At 35.2% G+C, this 23,840-nt stretch overlaps 1 protein-coding gene across 2 annotated transcripts in view; it reads right to left on the bottom strand.

Annotated features, from left to right (window-relative positions):
• Nucleotides 1-23,840, bottom strand: part of PTPRQ (protein tyrosine phosphatase receptor type Q) — a 218,386-nt gene that overhangs the window by 136,749 nt on the left and 57,797 nt on the right. For both annotated transcript variants that reach the window (XM_032346908.1, XM_032346909.1), the window contains 3 exons: nt 15,881-16,063; nt 15,424-15,525; nt 11,377-11,497 (listed from right to left, as the gene is read on the bottom strand). In XM_032346908.1, the coding sequence (XP_032202799.1) occupies nt 11,377-11,497; nt 15,424-15,525; nt 15,881-16,063 (406 nt within the window). The remainder of the gene's footprint in view (nt 1-11,376; nt 11,498-15,423; nt 15,526-15,880; nt 16,064-23,840) is intronic.

Raw genomic sequence — 23,840 nt, forward strand, 5'->3', positions numbered from 1 at the left:
TATGGATTCAGAGTATGAGATTGGAGACGGGCAGGATTAGCAAGGCTGTTCAGCAATTTGAAACAGTTCCATCAGACTGTCTCTCTCAGAGACAGTCGGGACTTCACTGAGACCCAGGAGGGGGCTCTTAGAACTTAATGCTGTGGCTGTTAGTCTCGGAGAAATGCCTTGTCACAGAAACTCTACCCAATTCCATACTCCTGTCATTGGTCACAGGTCATTAGACACTGCAGTATGGTTAATCCAATTCAGATCTCCAAAGCTATGGAATTAGCTAAAGTAATCTAATTGCACTTTATCTATTTTAAAAATTCCTTTTCAAGCATATTTTTCAATGCTATCCTCTGCCTTACGTCACTACCTTCTTGCCCTGATCTTCACAACAAAATACTGCAGATGACTATGCCTACAATAAGAAAAACCCTGATTATGTTCCATAAATAATGTAGAGTGGAGGCAATTACCTGGAAAAGGCAGGTCAGAGTAAATTTTGTCTCCTATATCCAGATATTTCAGTAAGAAGATAGTCTTTATGAATTATCTGAATAACAAAACCAATAATCCACCTCAGCATATACCAACATAGTTTCTAAATCTGTTCTGGGTTATCCTGAGACAAAATAGTACTAACAACATTTTTCAGATACTGATACATCTTGCTGTTTCAGGCTTGTTTGTTTTTCATTTGGAATTTAGGATTGTTGCTGATATTTTAATGACTAAGGTAAAAAAAAAATATCTGAGCATAAGTAAACTCAATTGAAATTCCAAATTCTGATCCAAATTCAGAACACAGATAAAGAGTTTGCTCTATAACCAAGAACGTGGAAGTAAAATATGAGGGAAGTGCTCTGTCTCCAAGGAACTGACTCCACCCTCCTGCTCTAAAGCAGTTGCCAGATGGGAGGAAAGACCCATGAACCTCTGGGCTGATGCCTGAGCTCTCTGCCTTCCAAAGAGGAATCTCGGAGCCATCCTGCAGCTCAGATGGGTCACTCCGTCCCGTGCATGAGAAACCCTGGCTGGACACTGCCATCATCTTTTGGCTTTTAACTGGCTTGGTTTAAAGACCTCCGTTTTGTTCTTACTAGTTTGAAAATATTGTAACAGGAATGTTAGGTGTTCCGTTAGAGTTTTTTATTTCCACTTATAAAAGTATGTGTTCTTCTATATCTTGATTGTTTTTGGCTTATTATGATTTATGTGATTAACAATAACAATAATCTATATCATTATTTTTTTTGTAGTTCCCTAATTCGGATGTATCATAGTTATTCAGCCATTCTTCTGTAAAACTAACATTTATGTTGCTTTCTCTCTCTCTCTCTCTCTCTTTTAGTTACTAATCATGATTCAGCAATCATTCTTACACAAATGCCTTTTCATAATGGCACTTGAATTTCTGTAGGTTAAATTCCCAGTAGTGTAATCATTGATTCAAATGGTTTGATTTTTTTTAAATGATTACTGTTCCAAAATTGTTTCTGTCCCAAATTATAAATGATTATAATTTAGAGCCACAACTACAACGTGTGAGAGCACACCTTTTGGCAAACTCTTATCACTAGTTTGGATATTAATCTTTTTACTTACTACAGGCTTGACCAAAAAAAAAAAATCTATTTAATCTGTACATCCCTAACCATTTGTGAGATAGAATATCTTTTCATATGTATGTGGTCCTTTCTTCTTTTTTGCATATTGTACACATTTCCTTTTCTATGTTTTACTGTAATGGTTTAAATGGAAAACAATATATATTAGCATTAGAAAGACTATTCTTATTAGACTATAGAATAATATATAGAGAATATATAGAATAGAAAGACTAATTATTAGTCTATATATTATATTAGACTATATATATAGTCTATATATTAGAATTAGAAATGCTTCCTATTAGTACTCCAAACAAAGGACAGATACTTCCCCAGGCCCTCTGAATTTAGAAATGATATGCATGCAATCAACATTTGACAAAATTTATTGAACATTTACTTTATTCAGGAACTATGTTAAAAATAGATATGAGTAAGATGTAGCCCCTGTTCTCAAAATAGACAGAACAGTAAATAATTATAAAACAATTCATTAATAACAATGGGATCCCTTTAAGTACAACACCTTCCCCATCCCAACCACCAGTGGCTCACAGCAAAGAAAAGTTGATGAGCAAAAAAATTAAATCAGTGAAAAAAAAGTTAAATTTGTAAAATTTATCTATTGGTAACATTTAGAAAAGGAGAATAAGGCATAACTCCCAAAGATGCAGGAAACTGTTGACTAGAAAGTTAGTTTGTAAGGTTTGTGCGCAGAAGAGGGATGTAAGAGAAAGAATAGAGGCCTCCCTGACAAAACAGGTTTAAGTCTTACATATCCAAAAGGATAAACTGTGTAGAAAAGGAAGGAATATAAATATCAACAATACTTAATCTCTGAAGTAGGTAACTTTCAACAGCAGGCAAACCTCCTAGTCAGTGTAAATTTTCAAATTGAGAAAAAACTTGAGGGGAGTACTCAGTGCTTTCATATTACTGATTTAATTCTGGAAACTTATTCAAACATCTTAAAAGCTTTCTTGAATTTGAGATATCAAAATAACTTGAATAACCTTGAAACCAGGCTGAATAAATAGAAGACACGGTTTTGCTCTCTATCTCATCGGTAACACCAACGTTACCAAGAAATGTCTTGGGATGGGCTTAATGTAATCTTTAAAACAAAGTTATTTCCTCATTAAGTTATGATTTTTTTCCCCCAAAAAACAGAGCACATTTTGACTTCTAGGGCATAAAGGAAATTCTAGAGTATAAGAGCAATTCTTTTGGTCTGGGTTAGCACTTTCTTTGCTCATCTTTTACCACATCAAGATCGTGGTAAGCAAGAATCACCAGTGGAGGAATGCTGAGTACCAAAACTGCCTGGGAAGACTCAGACAAATTCCACTTCCCTAAGCATGGACGTGAATGGTTTTCCAAACAAGGTCTGAGATCCTTTGGAAAGGCGTGGTCTTAATTCTAACTTTCATCATTTGGTATTTTGTTCCATGTGGGTAATCTAATCTAATGACATATCCATCCTTGCCCATTTCTATGTTTTCAAAGCTATAATCTGCTGTTATATATTCTAGATTAACCATTTCACTCAGTAAATAACACTTCCAATAATAATTTAAACATCCACATATATGACTCTGTCAAATGCTCTCTTCTTCTATGAACAAATTTTCCCAGTATAAGAAAACTGCTTGACTATGTTGTGCTTTAGTCTAGAACAATTACCTGCATAGCTGAGTTCATATAGACTCACAATTATGTATTAAACAACCCCAAACTAATTAAGACAAAAATGGGTGCATATTCTATGATCCTAAAGCTCTTAATAGTGTTTCAGAGAGAGTCTGAGTAAAAGCAGGGTATTTACTTGTCATTGCTATTATTCTTACTGTCATCATTTGTTTAGCTGGTTGATTTGGTTTGGTTTTGTCTTGTTTGTTTGCCTTTGCAGAAAAGACACACTTATAAGATTAAAAGAAAAAGAGAATGAAGTTGAAGATAGGGAACCATTTATAAACTATGATCTTGGAGCAGACACAAGGAATTAAGGACCGAAAGATAGGAGGAGGGATTGTGCTTCGGCTGAAGGAGAAAGATTTCATTCCCTGAGAGTAAATATCCCTTAGGCTAGAATGAGAAGTTTGAATTTTATTTAAAAAGGACTAGAAAGTCCTTGGAGTATTTTCTCTAGCAGTGTGATCTTTGGGTCCATGGCTAAAATAAAAATTTTAAATCCCATAAAATATTGAGATTCATATTCTCCTGATAGATGGGCAGATAGAGACATATGTATACCCTTATTCAAGCCTCAAAAATCCATGTGTCTGGGCTGCTCACCTCTCTAGCTTCATCATCTCCTGCTTTCCTCCTGAACCATTATACTCAAGATATAGGGTTGCTTTGTTGTTATCCCCACAAGCTTCTTACTGTTAACCACATCTAATGAAATTATTTGAGCTCCTACATCCAATTAGCATATCCTAGATTTTCAGCCATATGTCAATAAATTCCTATTTTTGCTTAAGCTTATTTAAGTTGGGTCCAGGCACTTGAAACTAAAAGTCTTGACTGAAACCTCTTCCTGTTCTCCCAGCAGTTTCTCACATGCCTTGATCTTGTGTATTTCCACCATCTGCATCCCTCCCTCCCTGAACAAGCTCTATTTTGTTTACATGCTATAGACAGAGACCAGCAATCATAATGGTTTTCACATGAAACAGTGTACCTATTCTCTCACAATGAATATAGTCCATCAATTAATGCAGACCAATAACAAATCAGTGATTTTTTTATAGAAATAGCCCATATATGTTGATGCAATAAGCTTAATTTATTATAACCCTACAGGGTTAGTAGTGTTTCTCACAAATACTTTTATCAAACTAAGACTTCCCGTCACCCTCCCCTCCACGAGAAACCGAAGGAGGCAGAGGTAGAAGGAAAAGTAAATAAAGTTCAATTTCTTCTAAACCTAAATCTTATTAACAAGGATGCTTGATAGCAGGAATGGAACATTCCACCAGACTTCCAATTGTCTTTACTCGATAACAACTAAGCCTTCAATATCCTGATAGTATTCTTTGCCCCAATAGCCCTTCTGAACACCCCTTTGTCCTCACCTACCCAACCGTGGGGTATATAACATGCCCACCTTCACAACCCGGGGCAGCCTCATCTCTGCCTGCCCACGGGCCCTGTCCCTGTGCTTTAATAAACCACCATTTTGCACCAAAAAAAAAAAAAAACAAAAAAAAAACTAAGACTTCCCTAATTCTGTAGGTATACTGCTGAGTATTTAGAACAGATGCCAGATATAGCACTTATTCCTAGTGATTTGAGAAATGTATGATTTAGAACTAAGACAGATCTAGGCATGAATTCTTTTTTTTAAATTAATTTATTTATTTTCAGCATAACAGTATTCATTATTTTTTCACCACACCCAGTGCTCCATGCAATCCTTGCCCTCTATAATACCCACCACCTGGTACCCCAACCCTAGGCATGAATTCTTACTGTTATCTTCTAGCTCTGTAAACTCAAATAACTCCTTAATCTCAGAACTCAGTTTTCACACCCACAAAATGGGAATAATATTCTCTTTATGGTGTTTTTATGAGAAATAAATAAAGAAATATAGGTAAGGAACCAAACACATTTGTCCCCAAATATTAACTACTACACTATCCCTCTTGGCCTTTTTGCCTAGCTTTCCAAGATGCTGTGTTCCCTAAGTCTGGAATACAAGGAAATAACAATCTCTCCCAGCTGTGTACATATCACAAATGTGATTTAAAGACCCCCAAATTAAGGGTGTAAAGATTCAAGATCCACCCAAGCAAAATAAATGACTAAGAAGACTGGATTTGAAACAGGGTGTGGTGGGAACTGTGGTAAATTGTCAAGCAAATGCCCCATCTAAAGACAGCTTCTATTTAACTCCAGCTGATTTTTTATCAAAGGGAATATGGCAAACTTCCTGATTTCTGCAAGAAACAAAGGAATCTGAAGTTTTACTAGAGATCTAGTCATTGTAAAACGTTGACAGAATTCTAATCAAAATTGATTAACGGTTCACAGGTCCAGCAAAGCACAGGTGGCCCACAAGGAGCCTGTCCATGACCTGACACCCACCTTCATCTAGGTCATTCAGAAAAACAACTAACAAGAAGAACTGACATGGGAGTTTTTAATATCCCCCTAGAAACCTCAAGTTAAACAATTCAAGGGTATCCTTGTATTGAACCACTTTCTCTACATGTGTTCCTATCTCTCCCAGCCGAATGTGACCCCAATATTCCATCTTTATAATGCTACTTATCAACATCCTGGCACGGTTCACTCCCATGTCTCCAAGCCTTCATATTCATTGTCCTTAATCCATAGAGGATATATTCCAAGACCCTCAGTGGATTTCTGCCTGAAAAGACAGGTAACTCTGAACCCTATGTATATTCTTTCCATACATACATACCTAAGATGAACTTTAATTTATAAGTTAGGCACAGTAAGAGATTAACAACAGTAGCTAATAATTCAACAGAATGATTATAATAAGATACCATAATAAAATTACATGAATGTGGCCTCTCTCTCTTAAAACATCTTATTGTACTGTACTCAGCCTTGTTCTTGTGATGACGTAAGATGATAAAATGCCTATGTGATGAAATGAAGTGAGATGAATGGCGCAGGCATGGTGAGGCAGCATTGGGCTCTTACCGACCTGATAATTTGTCAGGAGGATCATCTACTTTGGGGCTGCAGCTGACTGTGGGTGGGTGATATTGCAGAAACCAAAACCACAGTTAAGGGGAGACTACTGGACTGTTTCCACTGAGGTGTTCTACTGATTTATCAATCTAACTTTACAACCTTCCCTTTCTGATTATTGATCTATATTGTATGCTCAAACAGGTAATTTTGCTAGGGGGGAAATATTGTAGAAAACTGGAAGCAACAGAACTAAGTATAATTTTAGCATATACAACGCCATTTCCAAAGTTAAACTTTTATGTTATGGGGGAAATTATTTGACAATCGACATTTTTTAAAAAGCTGACTTCCTAATATACTACTTAGCAAATATTTTTAGAATTATTTCATACACATATTTTATCTCCAATTAACCTACAATCATTTTTAAATTCTCTTTATATTTTTATCTCCCCACAGAGTTTAATAAACATTTGTCAGACTGACTGATTCAAAACTACTACTAAGAAAATGAGAAACATTTAAAAGCCAAAATTTGTACATAAGCTAGAATTTTCAACATTACTTTCACTCCAGTCTTTTAGCTATACCTTATATGGCATTCACCTGGAAGTTTTATAAACAACAACAAAAAAAGAAAACTACTGTTAAGTTTTACTAAAAATATAGAAGCAAAATTGCTAAACAAATCTAAGTTGAGTTCCACTACAGATGGTTCCCAACTTACAATGGTTATTATAAAGGATTTTTCCATTTCACAATGATGTGAGGAGCAACACATATTCAGTAGAAAGTGTACTTGGAATTTTAAATTTTGACCTTTTCCTAGGCTAGCCATATGTAGTAGAGTCCTCTCTTGTGATGCTGGGAGAAGCAGCAAGCCATAGCTCCCAGTCAGCCACACAATCATGAGGATCAACAACCAATATACTTACAAGGATACTGTACCCATATGACCATTCTGTTTCAGTAAAGTACTCAATAAATTACATGATGTTTTCAACACTTTATTGTAGAGGAGGTCTGTGTTAGATGATTTTGCCCAACTCTAGGTTAATATAGGTGTTCTAAACACATTTTGGTAGGCTGGGCTAAGCTGTGATATTCTGAAGGTTAAGTATATTAAATACACTTTTGACTTAATGATACTTTCAACTTAGGTGTTTATCCGGATGTAACCTTATTGCAAATTAAGGAAGATCTATATAAAGTAAATAAATGAGCTTTGTATCAGTTTACTACAATATTATACCTCAATCCAAAGTGTATTAAAAAAAGCAACTGCTTCAATGGGAATTCATTTATTTAATGGTGGTTGCCCTTGCAATGCAAAGATTGTTTATCGTTTAGACACATGGAAACATAACATCAATACAACTGAGGGGAAAATGCTACTTTACCATTTTGATAAATTGATAAAAGCTATTACATAAAACAAAGTTTAAAAAGAAACATCATTTAAAAATGCAATTAGTTAAAGAAGATTTCTGTGCACACCATCTAAAAACCAAATGTGACTCACATAGTAGTGGTTATTCACCCATATTCATGACAGAGAGAAGTCACCCATTATAATGAATAAAATTGGCAGTCTGGATTTTGTAGATATACTGAAAATAAGAAATATTTAAAGATGTTGTTTTTAAAAGAATTTGGTAATTACTGGAGCAACCAAAATAATGGAAACTGAGAAGTATGAAAGAAATGTGAACCCCTGAAACAGGAACACTGTTAATAACAATATCACCATTTATCCAGTATTTCAAGAGAACCACACAGATAATTGAAAGGCAGTGTCAGAATTCAACCCCATGTCTCCAAAAGTGTTCCAGGTCCCAGTTTAACAAAAAAATGTAATATTAAAACCTTTTATAAGGAGTTCTTTCTATATCCTTTCAAATATAATTCCTGGGAGGTCTTTGGTTAGAGGTTGTTAGAGTTAATATAGTAAGAGTTTATTTTTTAATCTCAATAAGTTGTGAAATAACTTTAAAGTTTTAATAAATTTATGTACCTTTAAACAATATTTATTTTAATACTTAAAAAGAAAGATTCACATATTCATTCCAACAACTTTATCAGGCTTGGCTGTCCAATAAGTTACACACACACTCAGGCACTCCGAAGGTCATGGAACGGCTTTTTAACTGAACGAGTCAGGACAAAGTGGCCACATTCCCACAACTGGACTCCAAGTTCATTTTTCACAAGGCACCTTACTGTGGGGCAGCTGCAGTTGAACCCTGCCCCTGGATTATGAAACCAGTGAAGTCAGCCTGATTCTCATGGCTACTTTGACTTCCAAGTGTCTTATTTACTGAAGTGGAACTTTCTGAATGGAGAGGCTGAGCTATTGCCTGCTCAGTAAAATATACATATAAAATTTTCAGTAACATCCTAGACTCAGACAGGCAATCAACAGTAAAATACATGTCAGTAGCCTGTTCTTGACAGATGATATAGCAGCCCTGGCTCAAGGATTTCTTTCCCTACAAGAGTCTTAATATTGTTGGCTAGTTGATGCTTTGCTTTTTTTGACTATTTGCTGGTTTTGATGAATTTTCTGTGATCCAGGGTGTGCTCAAGTATTTCTTTTGGAGTCATCCTACAGCTGGGGATATATTTCAATGCCTTAAAAGAAGTTCTCTGGCTCCCTCTATAACAAAGGAGGAGGTGATTCTCTTGGGTGATGCCCCATCTATTGACCACTTAACTGCCATCTTAAACTCTCAGCTGATCCTAGGAGCAGCTTCTCTGACTCAGTGTCTCTGTGAATAACTCCGAACGACAGTAAGAAGGGCTTGTTCCTTCTTAGGATGGAGAGAAAAATGAAAAGCCTCTTACAAAATCTGTCTTCAGTAAGCCACCATATTCACAAGATCTAAAAGCTCCTCTAGTAGATCATCTGGAGCGACAGAAGGATGTGGAAGTCACCTTTGCAATCCTGCCCACTGCACATTAGTGACAGCATCTGGCTACCTGAAGGTTAAGACAGGAATGCTAAGAGAGCTAGGGCACTAGAATAAGCCTGAAGTTGGATCAAGGATAAAACAGAAAATCAGAAGCTTGAAACTAGAAGCTATGACTACAGGTGAGCAACAACACAATTCCCAAAAAAACAGGTAAGATGAGCTGTAATATCCACAGACTTGAGATTCCCTGACCCCACTTTCAGTGGGCTTCCCTTGTACCTAGAATACATCTTACTAAGTGAGAAAGAACAGAGACACACCTCAGAAGAGGAGAGAGAATGCACCACTGGGAAGTTGAATTTACATAGCATGAACACTATATAGAGGGATGAGATTGTCCCTACAGCATGGGCCAGAAACCCCAGTTGTAAAATCTTAAAGTGATTCTCACTTTTATTAACTTATTTCACTTCCATTTTTTCTAACTCAATAAAATGGTGTTAAAAATCTCAAAGTCATCGTTCTTTATTCAAAAGTCTAAAAGTCATCATTGATTCATCTCTCTTTTTTTATCCTCACATCCAATGTATCTCCAAGTCCTGTCAACTTTCTTTCTTAAATGTAGAAAAAAGCTACCCACTTCTGTCCATTGTCAGTAACATCTATTGCCCAGACCACTAAAATAGTCCCCTAGCTACTATCCCTGCCAACAGTTTTGCTATCTACAATTCTTTCTCCATAAAGTATCCAAAGTGCTTAAAATTATCCAATAATTCTCATTACAGTTACAATTTAAAAAATCATATCCTTTTTGTGGCTTAGCTCCTGACCTTTGGCTGCCTTCAACCTCTCAGTATGACCCTGTCTCTCTAACCCCCCAAACAACACTGACATCTCTGGTCTTCAAAATAACAAATTATGTTTCTTCACAGAGCCTATACAGCTGATGTTCTCTCTTCTTGATAAATTCCACCTTGTAGATCTTCATTTGATAAAAAGCTTGTCATCCAGACTGTGAACTCTGGAAATGATTTCCTCAAGAATCCCATCAAAAATAGTTCTGTTTCCCCTGACTTTCCTTCATTTGTTTGTTTCTGGGATATTAGTCCACTTTAAGAATGTAAGCTCTTTGACCGCAGGAGGCATATGTATGTCTCCTTCACTGGTATACAGGCACTTTATCAGTTTTGTTGAATGAAGTAATGAAAAATTGATAATGAATGAACTGGGCCACAGAGGAGAATGGTTACCTTCTTCTCATTGCTTCTCTTCCTACTGATATTTCTCATGTCACCCTCAATTTTTTCATGACTAGGCAAAATGACTAGGAATCAAGCAATGAAAAAAACAGGAAGTGTAGCCCTAAAGAGTGGTATGCAAAGGGTTTAAAGAGATATTATGGAAAGAAAAGTCTTAGTTTAGGAAAGAGAAGAGTAGACTTCTTTAAAACATCATAGCCTCTCAGTGTTGGACCTTCAAGTCAGGAATATAAAGGTAAGAAATGCCTATGTTCTGTATGATATAAATTGTATTTTCTGAGTTGAAATATTTAAAATCCACTGGGAAATATTACCTGGTGAATCTTTGCAAAGGATTTTCATTAGCTTAAGGTGAGGATTTTTATTTACTGGGTTTTCATGAAGCAGTAGAGCCATGTTGTTAACTGATGTGAACTGATGTGATGTGAGTATTTAATCATTTACACAACTGACACATGAATAGGTAATCAGGGTAAAGGTGATCAGAAAAAAAATAGATGCACTGCTTCAATTTCGTTGGAAAATTGGCTGTAAATAACAGATCTATGAAGAAATATCTTTCAGTTAAATTTGTTAAAATTATTCTGCTCAAAGAAACTTAACAAAGCAGTGATATACAGAATATTTGTGTAAAACTGAGTTTAAAATTATATGCTTGTACACATAAGTTGATTAGTCAATGGCTTTTAAGAGCAGAAATTTAGTATAATTATACGTTTTTAGGTACAAAAATTATATTGTTTGACTATGGTTGGACCTTTTGCATAGTATGGGAAAGACTTGTTTCTTTAAAAAAAACATATTAACTAGCTTATTAACAATCAGGTTCTTAATGTAGCATCACATTCTAAAATAAAAAAACTACATTCCTATTATGTTACAGATTAATACTTGTTCTCAGAACTATTTCCAAAAAAGAAAGAAGTTTCTTACCAGACATAAACTGTGTAATAGAGGATAATTCCATTTGGCTCCAGGGGTGGTTGCCATGACAACTTCACCGTGATACCAGACAACTGTTTTACAGAGAAGTCTTGGGGGGGAGAATCAGGAGCTGAAAAGTTAGGGTAAGGATAATACATTTTATTAAACATATATAAGAGATCACTAAAAAGGAAACACCCAAAGTTTTCACTTCAAATGTTCTGGTAAATGAAATCAGGTACAGTGCCTTTCTCCATGAGCATGGGAGACTAATTGTTTACTTTCAAAATGAGATGATAAAAAGAGATTTTGCATGGTGGCGTTAGAACATCTGTTTCTGTGATTCAATGGAAAAAAATATTTCATGAGAAAAAAGAACAAGAAGTATGTCACAGTGATTCACCTACTGTTCAAGTACATCTTGGTAAATTATCATCCTCTAGTAAAAATAAAACAACTGGGGTGAATAAATATAGTGTGTAGTAAAAATGCTCCTCAAACAATAAAAAGAGATGGGGAAAAAATCACACATTCAAGAAGTGGTAAAGTGATAAGCATAACACGGAGAGAGCAGTTAAAATGACTGACCTCACGAATAAAAACTATATTCTTCAATTTCACTTGCTTTAAACTGTAAAATAGTATCAAAATCTGTTAACTGAGTCTTCAAAATTGAATGGTGACAAAGAAAACCAGTGTGGCACATAAACAAGAACATGGACAGGATAGGGTCTGCTTCTAATTCTGCTGTGACAGCATAAGGATTCAAATACCTTAGCAGTTCTGCACTGTACAATCACTAAAAAAAATTACTAGCAACCTTCTTAACCAAGTTTATATTCACATTTAGATAAAACGTTTAGAATGGCCATTTCTCAGCTACTGTATAGCACCATAGTACTGTCTTAGAAGATTAATATACAACCTTTTGCATACAGAAGGGTATAAATCATTAAAACTTTTTTTATCATTGTTATAGTTATATATGGAAAGTGAACTCATAGGTAGCTGATAGAAGTTTTAAGAATTTGTTCAGATCTTTGAACAGTCTTAATATATATATTAGCACACATGCACATCACTTTTTGTAATAATTTGGAGAAAACACGACTTGAATTATTTTAATTTTTGATTTTCTGAATAATCTCAGCTAGAGTTGTGGGTGTACATATGCTTGTATGTGTGTATGTGCGTTTTCATTATTTTGGTAACAACGACTTTCCAACAACAAAAAAATTATTGAGCAGAGAAAAGTTTTATGAGATGAATTCTAAAGAATAATGGTGACAGCTGTATTCGTGTTTTCATTTGGTATTCTCACAAGCACTACAATAAAAATGCTATCAAATATTGATTATCACAAGAATCCATATATCACTTGGAAATGTCTGTTTCCCAAGATATGAATTACTTCTGAGAACTCTGTCATTTGTCAAAACAAAAGCTTATGATATTTTTACTAACATCTTTGCAAACTTAACTTTTTTTATTATTGAAAAAAAAGGATTTCCATCAAAAATAGTACTGATTTTGAACATAATATGTTGTAACTAAACATTTCTATTCTATAATATGCTTTCAGGCTTTTATGTCAAATATCAGATAATTCTGAATGTTTTATTTTTAATTTCAGGATATTCTTGGGTATTTTCCTTTTTTATGTAAAACTTTTTGTTGCTAACTAAATACAATTACCAGTCTAGCTAAACAAAATATGTACTATCATTTTGGCATTTGTATTCTGAAGTACAATTAAAAAAAAATGAAATTGGTGAGGGAGATTAAGAGGCACAAACTCTCAGTTATAAAATAAATGTTAAAAAATTAAATTTACTTTAAAGAAAGAAAGAAGGAAATTAGAATACATACCTGCAGCATCTTCTTTTTAAAGATTATTTATTTATTTATTTATTTGACAGACAGAGATCACAAGTAGGCAGAGAGGCAGGCAGAGAGAGAGAGGAGGAAGCAGGCTCCCCACTAAGCAGGGAGCCTGATGTGGGGCTCAATCCCAGGACCCTGGGATCATGACCTGATCGGAAGGCAGAGGGGCTTTAACCCACTGAGTCACCCAGGTGCCCACACATGCAATATCTTTTGAAATCTCTCCAGTTCATCATGAGAGAGCATATGAGCATAAGTGAGAAGGGCATGCATAAGACTCCTCCTCCCTCTAGCTGCTGTGGTCTTTCCTATCTCTCATCCTCCCTCTTCACTCACTTCCCTCAGGTCACAGCTTAGGTGTACCTTCCTTAGCTACTCTTCCTCTGATGTCTCAGAGTAACTAAAATTCCTCTTTTGTCCTTAGGAATTACTTGGGGAAATATTTAAACCAGTGACTAACGCTACAAAGATTATTCATCTACACACAAATCCAATTTAGATCTCTTCCACTAAACCACAAGTTTCATGAGGGTAAAAGAGCACCTAATACCCAAGAAAGCAAAGTTTTTCAGTCATTTATCCATTCTTGATTTGCTGAAATTTTTCAATAAAGGGGTCTGTTCTTCACCCTTTTCATTAGCAAATATATTGATGACTTGGCCAAGGACTCAGATGGTAAATTCACTATGATGACATACCATGATGTTTAGCAGTCCAGATAATTCAGATACACCGTATAGTTTGGAACTATTGACTTAAGTGGTAAAAAACAAAACTCTTGTCAGCTCAGCATATATGTTTACTACTGGTTTAAGTTCTTCATATAGACCTCAAATTCTTACCATCAGGACTATTTTATTAAATTAGAAAAAAAAAGTGAGTACTATGTTCACAGGGACGTTGCATAAATGGTTCAGTACATCTTTCGTAGGCATTATCTAAGATGGAAAAAAGAGCCAACCTCACCCATGCCCCAGTCTTTAACAATTGTCCCATTGGGAAGGATTTACTTATTAATCTTTACTTTCTTTCAGCACAAAGAATTCAACTAGGAAAAAATGAAAATTTGAACAAGTGAGTTTTGATGGAGAAATTAGCATAGTTAGGAGATGCAATGACAAAGGAAGACCAACCCATGAGAGTATTTAGAACCTGGGATAAACAGAGCAGCCCACCAGGATGCTTTGATGAAGTAATTTGATGGAGGCAAAAATAGGGAAGAACCTGAAATGGAGAAGAAGGCTCCGAAGACCGTCATTTTTAATAAAATAAGAACAATGCAGAGAAAATCCTTCCTTCTTCTTGAAGTATATAATGCATATTTTGTCCTGGTGAATGATTAGAATCTGAACATCCACAGAATGCGAGCAAACTTGAGGATGGAAAAATTTGAAAGTGGGGAGGAAGATACCCTACAAACACTAATGATACATCCCTCATGACAACAGGACATCCCTTTGTAGAAATATAAATAACAGTCTCAAATATATACAATGTATAAAACATAAAATGCAAATCCAAATCCCAAATATATCCCTCAAAAGTAATTTTCCTAGCATGATATATGCCTAGAACTTGGTGAGGTACCGGTGTAAAGCGGTCTCAGTAGTAAAGTTGATTTTATTCAGGTTAGGAAAAGACATGTTTAAATATTCAATATGAAGGCTATTAACATTCAAAAATAGCATCTTGGCAAATTATGTAGAGAAACCTGGAAACTGGCCTGAACTCATTAGCAAGCTAATCCTAATATAGTAAAAAAGGTTGCAGGTTGACATAACAGAATCCACTACAAAACTGATATAAATGTCTATTCTTATGAACATTAAAGTTGAAAAACAGTCATAATATACAGTAGCTGATGTTCAAACCATTCAAACCAAAGTTTTAGCCTTAAAATTTCCCATGAAAAAAATACTGCTGATTTCTTACAGAGCAAGGATGACTTCAGAATAAAAAAAAAAAAAAGAGCATTTTATACCTGATTTTTTTTAACATAAATCTAACTTTGCTAGCTTCTTTAACTGTGACATGAAATCTCTCTAATGCTGGCATGACACACAACAGATAACCCAAATCTTATAGAATTTTTACTTTATACCTTCATTTTATATACACACTTTTTTTTAAATGTGATGGATTCAAAATATATGTATCCACTACTATATTTACCATCTTCTTCAGTCAGTACACTTATGGGCTCACTCCGCACTCCTTCACCCCTAAGTGTACTAGCAGACACCTCAATCTTGTACTGGGTATATTTCTTCAGTCCTAAAAAGAAAGTAAATTGATAAGACTTACAAAATATCCTTTATTAATACACAAGAGGCAAATTATGAAATGACCTAATATTCCAAAAGTAAAAACTAAATGAAAATGAAGTGTTTTCAAATAGTAAGTCTTATTACAAAGACAAAATGATATAGGATAATATGACAAAGGATTGACTTAAAGTATTCTTTCATGTGACTATAATAAACTCTTAGTTTATTTAACTAAAAAGCCAGAACTGTCATACCTCGAATAAAACTAATCATATTTACCATTTATAATATAAAAGCAAGCCAATATTTTGTGCCCACTATCGATATTAGTATAAAGGCCCAACACTACATATTATTTTTACCTTTAATGCTCTGGGTCAAAGAAGTTGTATTTATAGTTCTTTCCTCATTTCCATTATTTCTCCTGAGATAAATTGTATATTTTTGTATGATTCCATTAGGACTACTTGGGGGAAAGAATGACAGCTCAATCTCTCCAGAAGATATATTTTTGTAAGTAATATTTTCTGGTGCACTGTCAGGCACTGGGAAAAAACAAAAACATAAATGCATAAAATAATTCCATCCTAAAAATGTATTCTGGAAAAAAAATGAAAATTTTGCTGAAGTCTTCACTCAAGTGCACAACGATGTGTATATAAGAACATCCTAAATGGAATAAGAGATACAAAACTTATACAGTTACAACTATGTAAGAATTACATCTCAAAAGAAAAATTTCATCCTCTGATTCTACAGAATAATGCTTATAAGATGATATTTTTATTAAAATACTTGAGATGGTATTAAACTTTCTATCACTGCAGAACACACAGATGCAAGAAAGAAGTTTGAGAAACACCTAAAAATCAATTCTGCCTTTCATTAATATTGATAATATATAAAAGATTAATAATTAGTTTGGGTATAAAACAAGATGTATGATAAGGCAAGGAACCTCTCCTAGTTATAATATTGTACAGTAGGACTGAGCAGCAAATCAGTCTTCCAAGGATACAAAATAACATTGATAAAATACTAGTTTTGGGGGCCTGGGTGGCTCAGTGGGTTAAGCCACTGCCTTCGGCTCAGGTCATGATCTCGGGTTCCAGGGATCAAGCCCCACACTGGGCTCTCTGTTCAGCGGGAAGCCTGCTTCCCTCTCTCTCTCTGCCTGCCTCTCTGCCTACTTGAGATCTCTCTCTGTCAAATAAATAAATAAAATCTTTTAAAAAATAAAAAATAAAAAATACTAGTTTTATGTATCTACTAATGCCTTATTATATTGAATTCAATGGTTGTAAAATGGTTCTATACACATATTCAAATACTATTACTACATGTGGGATTCTGACTCTGGTAAATATTGAAACAGGTACCCTAAAACTGAATGACTATCTTAATTAAAACTCTTCATAAAATTAAAATAGGGGAGCCTGGGTGGCTCAGTGGGTTAAGCCACTGCCTTCGGCTCAGGTCATGATTCCAGGGTCCTGGGATTGAGCCCCACATCGGGCTCTCTGCTCAGCAGGGAGCCTGCCTCCCCCTCTCTCTGTGCCTGCTTCTCTGCCTACTTGTGATCTCTGTCTGTCAAATAAATAAATAAATAAAATAAAAACGAAAACTTTACAAGAATTACAGAGTGGATAAGAAATTCAGAAATCTGTGGTAGCCAAAAAACAAAAGAAAAAAATAATTAAACAAAAAACAAAGTTAAAATGGGTATCCTGAAACAGAAGCTGGTAGGAAAGCCAGCTTTGTCTTAGAGAGGACTGGCCAATCCTGGCGATGTTTTTGCATTAACAGCTGTGTGGAATGCCAGATAAAGAAGAGAAAGCCTTGGGCCAAGAGCAGAGTAAAGAATATCCCTGTATAAGAAGCTGGAAGACCAAAAGCACACAATTTCAACCACTCTACTGGACAACTCCAGAGGGCAACTTGAATTATTCTGCAGAATGCCCCAGAATTCAGTGTGATCTTGTGCAATGTGGTGTGTCCACCCTCAGGGAGGAGGGAGTGGGAAGTAAAACCACCACACAAAAGAGGGCAGAGAAGATTTTTTTTTTCCTTATTCCACACTAGATGAAAAAAAGAAAGAAAAATGATGCAATTTTGAACTGCAAGCCTATCCCTAAGAGCGTATGTAGCTGAAATCCATGCTACCTGAAAAACTTCACTTCAGAATTTAAGTTAAAATGAATCTGTGAGGGAGTTGCTGTCATTCAAAAGCAACTAAACATATCGATTCTCTCAGCCAGAACTCAGCTTCAACTTAGCGCTCTTGGGTAACAGGCAGTCTTTTTTTTTTTTTTTTTTTTTTTTCCTTACAATCCCTAAAACCATAGGACCTGGGAGTTCAGTAGCTGGATTTATCACTCTTTGCCATATCTGGATTGTTTCTCCTTCCTTCTACCTGACAAGCTCTAGCGCTACCCCTCCTTAAGAGTCAAACTTCTTCAAACATCTTAAAAATGTGGGACGCCTGGGTGGCTTAGTTGGTTGGGCAGCTGCCTTCGGCTCCAGTCGTGATCCCAGCGTCCTGGGATCGAGTCCCACATTGGGCTCCTTGCTCAGCAGGGAGCCTGCTTCTCCCTCTGCCTCTGCCTGCCATTCTGTCTGCCTGTGCTCACTCCCTCTCTCTCTCTGATAAATAAATAAAATCTTTAAAAAAAATCTTAAAAATGTTATCACCTAAGAGGAGAAGAGGGTGGGGAGAGGGGGGAAATAGGTGATGGGATTTCCTGTGCGGAGCGCCAGATAGCGCGTGAAGTGCTGCATCACCGTATTGCACACCTGAAACTAATATAACACTGCATGTGAACTAACTGGAATTAAAATTAAAACTTAAAAAGGAAAAAAAAATCATTTGTATGACTGACTTCCTCTCTACCACTCTTAAGAGATGTCAATGTTAAAGCAAATGATCTGCCCAATTCCCCAGACTCTATATTCCTTGATCTCCATAATTCTAGTTTTCCTCCACCTTACTTTAACCAGTAGCTTTTGTGGTTATAACCACAACCTAGTCGTTACCCATCACTTCCGATATTCCTTTCTTTGGCAACACCTCCTACCTTTCTAGCTTACTGACCTTTGTTCTGACGATCCAACAGACCTTCGACCCTCATCATAACTTCGCTGTTCATCGCCACCTCTATGTCCTCATCTCCCTACTCACTCAGGCCAGAGCCTACCTCCACAACCAGCCCCTAGTAATCTCCATCAGCTCCTTCTGTTTCCATCTGGCTTTCCAGCAAAATTCCGATTTGAGTTAAACTGAGCTCAGTGCTAATTCCAGATCTGCACTGAACAGCTGAAAATATCGAAAGAAAACAAAACTCTAGGCTAACAAGCTTCATTTAAATTTAAACCTCAAATTTCAAATGAATCATCTCTACCTCCCAGCAGCCTATATTTACTTTTGTCAGTTCCGTCTACAACTCTGTTAAGTATGTTTTCACCATCTTCTCTGTCCACAAACATCCAAAAATCTTCCCTACTTCTTATTCAAAGCTGAAAAACTTGCTTCCCACTTCATTGAGGTAATAAAAACACTCAGGAGAAAACAGCATTATCTTCCTTCTACTGACTTTCCTTTAACTGCTTTCTCTCCTAACTCCCTTCCAAGACACAGCTCGGCACTTATTTTTATTTCTTCTTTCAAGTCTTTATTTAAATTCCAGTTTATTAACATACAGTGTAATATTAGTTACAGGTGTAGAATGTAGCTGTTCATCACTTACATACAACACCTAGGGCTCATCATATGTGCCCTCCTTAATCCCCATCATCTATTTAACCTATCTCTCCACTAACCTCTTTTCCAGTAACCATCAGTTTGTTCTCTATAGTTAAGAGTCCACTTCCTGGTTTTCCTTTCTTTTTTGTCCCCTCTGTTCATCTGTTTTGTTTCTTAAGTTCTGCATGCATTGGTATTTGTCTTTCTCTGACTGACTTATTTCTCTTAACATAATGCTCTCTAGCTATATCAATGTCATTGCAAATGGCAAGGTTTCATTCTTTTTGATGGCTGAGTAGCATTCCATTGTATGAAAATACATCTTCTTTATCCATTCAACAGTCGATGGAAATTTGGCTAGCCCCCCATTTCTTTGCTAGATTCCATTCTATCTTATCTGGTCAGAGGTTTTAGAATTGAAGTTATTCCCTCTCTGTTGTGTTATTGATTTTTCTTTTTGTTGAATTATTTCTATTTTGTGTCCATGTGAACACACTTACACATGTTATATCACAGCAAAGAAAAAAGACACTTGACTCCCTTTTCTCTTTCAAATATTGCTCCATTCTGTCCTCCATGTCATATCAAAACTGCTCAAAAGTCAGCTTTACTCATTTTCTCCACTTTTTCAATCTGTCATTCCTTGTCTTACTTTATTTAGTCAGGCATTTTCCTCCATTTTTTCCATGAAACCTGCTGTCATGAAGTCATGAGTGATCTCCATAATGCTAAACCACTCAGTTGTATGCCCTCATTTTACTCACTTCACTGGCAGCAGTATTTGGCACAGGAAATAGATTCCTTCTACTTGAAAATCTTTATTCACTTGCATTACAAGACACAATCTTCTGATTTTCCTCTTACCTCACCACAACCCACTTCTGATTAGTCCTTGACTAACTCCTCTCTGACTTCCCCAAGTCTATAGGTTATATTGCCTCAGAACATAGGTGTCTGCTTCTTTCCATTTCTATCTACATGCCCCCTGAGGTGACTTTATCTCATCCATGACTTCAAATTGTATATTCAACCCTGAATCCTCTCCCTGAGTTTCAAAGTTACATATCCAATTGCCTTAATAACATGTAATCAGATATTTAAAACATGTTCAAAGCAGAACTGAATTTCCTCCAAGCTGACCTCTTCTCCAGACTTCCCTATCTCAGTAAATGGTACCATCATTCACCCAGATATTCAAATGAAATACCTAGTAAGTAATTGTGTTTTTCTCCGCATTCCCAAATCCAATATAGTGAGTAATGACCTTCCAAAATTACAAATCATATCATGTTCTTGTCATAATTCTTCAATAGCTACTCATTAAAATTAAACTCCAAACCTCTTAGAATGACACCAAGAATCTGCACAGTCTACCTTCGCCAGCTTGTCTCTCTCCTCATCTGCTAATTCTCTTCCCATAATTCCTAGTACTCAAATGACAGAAATCCTCTGCTCTTCTTCAGCCACAAAGGATCTTCCCATCTGAGGATCTGGCTTTTGCTATTCATTCTTCTGGAGCATTTTTATTTTTTATCCTCATCTAATTTACTCTTATACATTTGTTACTCTCTCTGGGCCAATATAATTGTCCTCTGCCTCAAACAGTCTGTTTACTAGTCAATAACTTTCTATTCTTTCCCTGCTTTTTTTTTTTCTTACTAGAATTTAACACTACTGAAGTCATATACATTACTTGTTTACTGATTTATTTTCTGTGAAACATCTAAAATATTAAGTTCTAGGATGGTAGAGATTCTGTCTTACTGCTATATCCACAATGCATGAATCCACGAAAACCTGTTCAGGCCATGAATAATACATTCAACATGACATAAAATATATTTAAAAGCAAGAAAGAAATTCACAGCTAAGCAAAACAAGATTGAATTGAATAGCTCTTTAATGGCAAGAATAAAAGGACTTAGTAATACAATGCCTGAACTTCATAACTCATTATGACTTCTGATTTTGAAAAATTCTCATTGGAACTTACTAAGTTGTCCCTCTGGAGTTGTCTGCCTACTACCAGTAGTCAGAAAATAAATATACATCCCTGACCCCAGGCTGATATCCTTTGCATTTTTATTCATTTATCCTTAGGGATAACCAGTGTTGGATTCAGGGAAAATGAAGAAGACAGACCTGATGGCTTACTGATTTTGGAGAGTAATGATGGACTTAGAGTTTTCTGAACTAACACAGTGTGTCAAATTGAAAAAGTATTGTGTAAAATAGATAACTAATGAATAAAAAATAAATTATTACAATCAGTTGAAAGTAAGTTGAATCTATTTAAAAAATAAAAATAAGAAAAGTTTGCTCATGATGGTCCTAAAACAGGAAGTGACATGTAATTTTTAGTATGCCAAAAGATTGTTGTTTGGCATACACAATTACAATGACATGTGGAAAATTTTTAAAATTCTATTCATTAATATAAATAAATCTATAGGGTCTTACACAAAATTCTGGTCAACATCTAAGATGCTATCCACTAGTGGTTATTACTCCACACCAGACATATTCAAGGTATTTTGTTAAAGACTTACCACAAAGAAAGTTAGATCTTAAAAAAGGAAAGAGAAAAATAAAGATCACCAAAAGGTAATTTATATGAGAACTTAAAGTTCCTTATGTGATTACTGAACCCTGAGTATAAGAAAACATGAATTAATCTTATTTGTTTGCAAACTATACATTTTCTACTTAAAAAGCACATAATCACACAGTTTCTCTTTCACACACACACACAGCCATGAGATCCACCTCAGATTAATCTTTTCTGCTTGAATACAGAATATTTTACTCCCAAGCATAAGTAAACTGATTCCCCAAACAAGACAAAGTATGTGCACAAAAAATTTATTCTTAATTTGAAGCTAGCAGCATTAACACACCACTAACCAATCTCTCAATTTCTCCTGAAACAATATTGAAAAATAGGCTCTTTTTTTTTTTAAATAACAACAGTAGAGGATGAATTCATTGTATTTAATAAGAACATGAAGGCTTGAGAATAGATAATTGTTCTTGAGTACATTTTCCTTCAAATGACACCTTGAGACTACTTAACATTCTAGCTTCCTCTTTTGCAAAAAGAGCTAAAGTTGGTGGCTCAGTAGTTGCACACATATTATGAGGAAAGTCAGTAATGTAGAGTTCATTGTCCACCATTTCCATCTGGAATGAAGGATGCAAAGATGTTGAAAGTAAGACACTTTAGGACAGAGAGTTAGAATTAGAAGTATGGACACTGAACACTATGCCCTATTATTTGGTCTGTCTTGCTTCTGAAGAGTCTAGTGTCAAAATGACCCAAACCCACACAAATGGGTGAGCTAGTGAGCCCAGGCATAATTTTTTCCTTCTTCTCTCTACTTTTATCACTAGCTCAGGAGGCTTACCTCCAAGTCCTAACATTACTTCTCATCTACTCTGATTTTTGAGTCATTTTGCTAAAGCATTTCTAGGGTCTCCTCATCTATAAAATAAAGAGTTCTGTGTGTTTTGTAAGATCCCTTTCAAAACTAATATTCTCATTCTTAATTACATGTCAAATTAAATTCTTATATTCATTTAAGGTTTATTAGCCTTACCTTGGAATTAAGCTCATCTAAGAGATAGTAAAATGAAAATTAAATTTACTTATTCAATACTAAGTAAAAGATTGCATGCATGTAAAAATTAGCCAACAAAAAAGATTATTCTATAGATAATCATGAAGATAAGGTATTCTTGATCTGTGACCACTTAAGCAGTGAAGTATTTGATAAATATTCATAAATATGGTGATTATTTAACATAACAGGAACTTTGAAAGTTCTCCTTTCCATCCTCAAGCTGTGCAGAACCCAAGCAGCAAAATATCACTGCAAAAATAAACAAAAAGAATCCCAAATATATTCTATAATTTGCCAACTTTATTGATGTTTTCTAAAACAGATTATATTGTGAAAGGAAATATGCTTTACAGTCTGATTCATTTGAGTTCCAGGTCCAGCTTCGTCACTTACCAGCTGGGTGACCTTAAGCAATTAAACATCCACCAATTAATTTTAACTTTAGAGGGTAGAAATTCACTTTCCTTTACAATACTATATTCTCAGTAGCCTTGGCATATTGCAAATATGTGTTGAGTATTTACTGAAAGGATGAACTTTTCAGACCTGCTTTTTATTAGGCAATAAAGATAATAATACCTTAATGCTCTATTTTAAAACTAAAAAGTAAGTTTTCATGAAAGCCAATGACATAGCCCATGGCACTTTGTAGGTGTTTAAAATACAATGATTTCTTTCCTTGATCCAATGTAAAATAAAGCTAGGTCAGGTAAAGAGCAGGTATTTTTCTTAAAAAAAAAATACTGATTTTAAAATCAATTTCTATAAAAACAATGAAACATGCCAACATACAGTTTAACATCAATTAGATTTCATTTTAAGGGACAACTCTTAATGCTATAAAACTTCCCTTTCATTATTCTCTCAGTCCAGCAATTAAAGAGCGCCATTCTCCATGGGCTCTTTTGCGTCATCTCATTAATATCTGTGAACAGTGTCAAGAAGAAACTTCTGTTTAAAGCT

The sequence above is a fragment of the Mustela erminea genome, chromosome 6, assembly GCF_009829155.1.
Source record: "Mustela erminea isolate mMusErm1 chromosome 6, mMusErm1.Pri, whole genome shotgun sequence".
Taxonomy (NCBI): domain Eukaryota; kingdom Metazoa; phylum Chordata; class Mammalia; order Carnivora; family Mustelidae; genus Mustela; species Mustela erminea.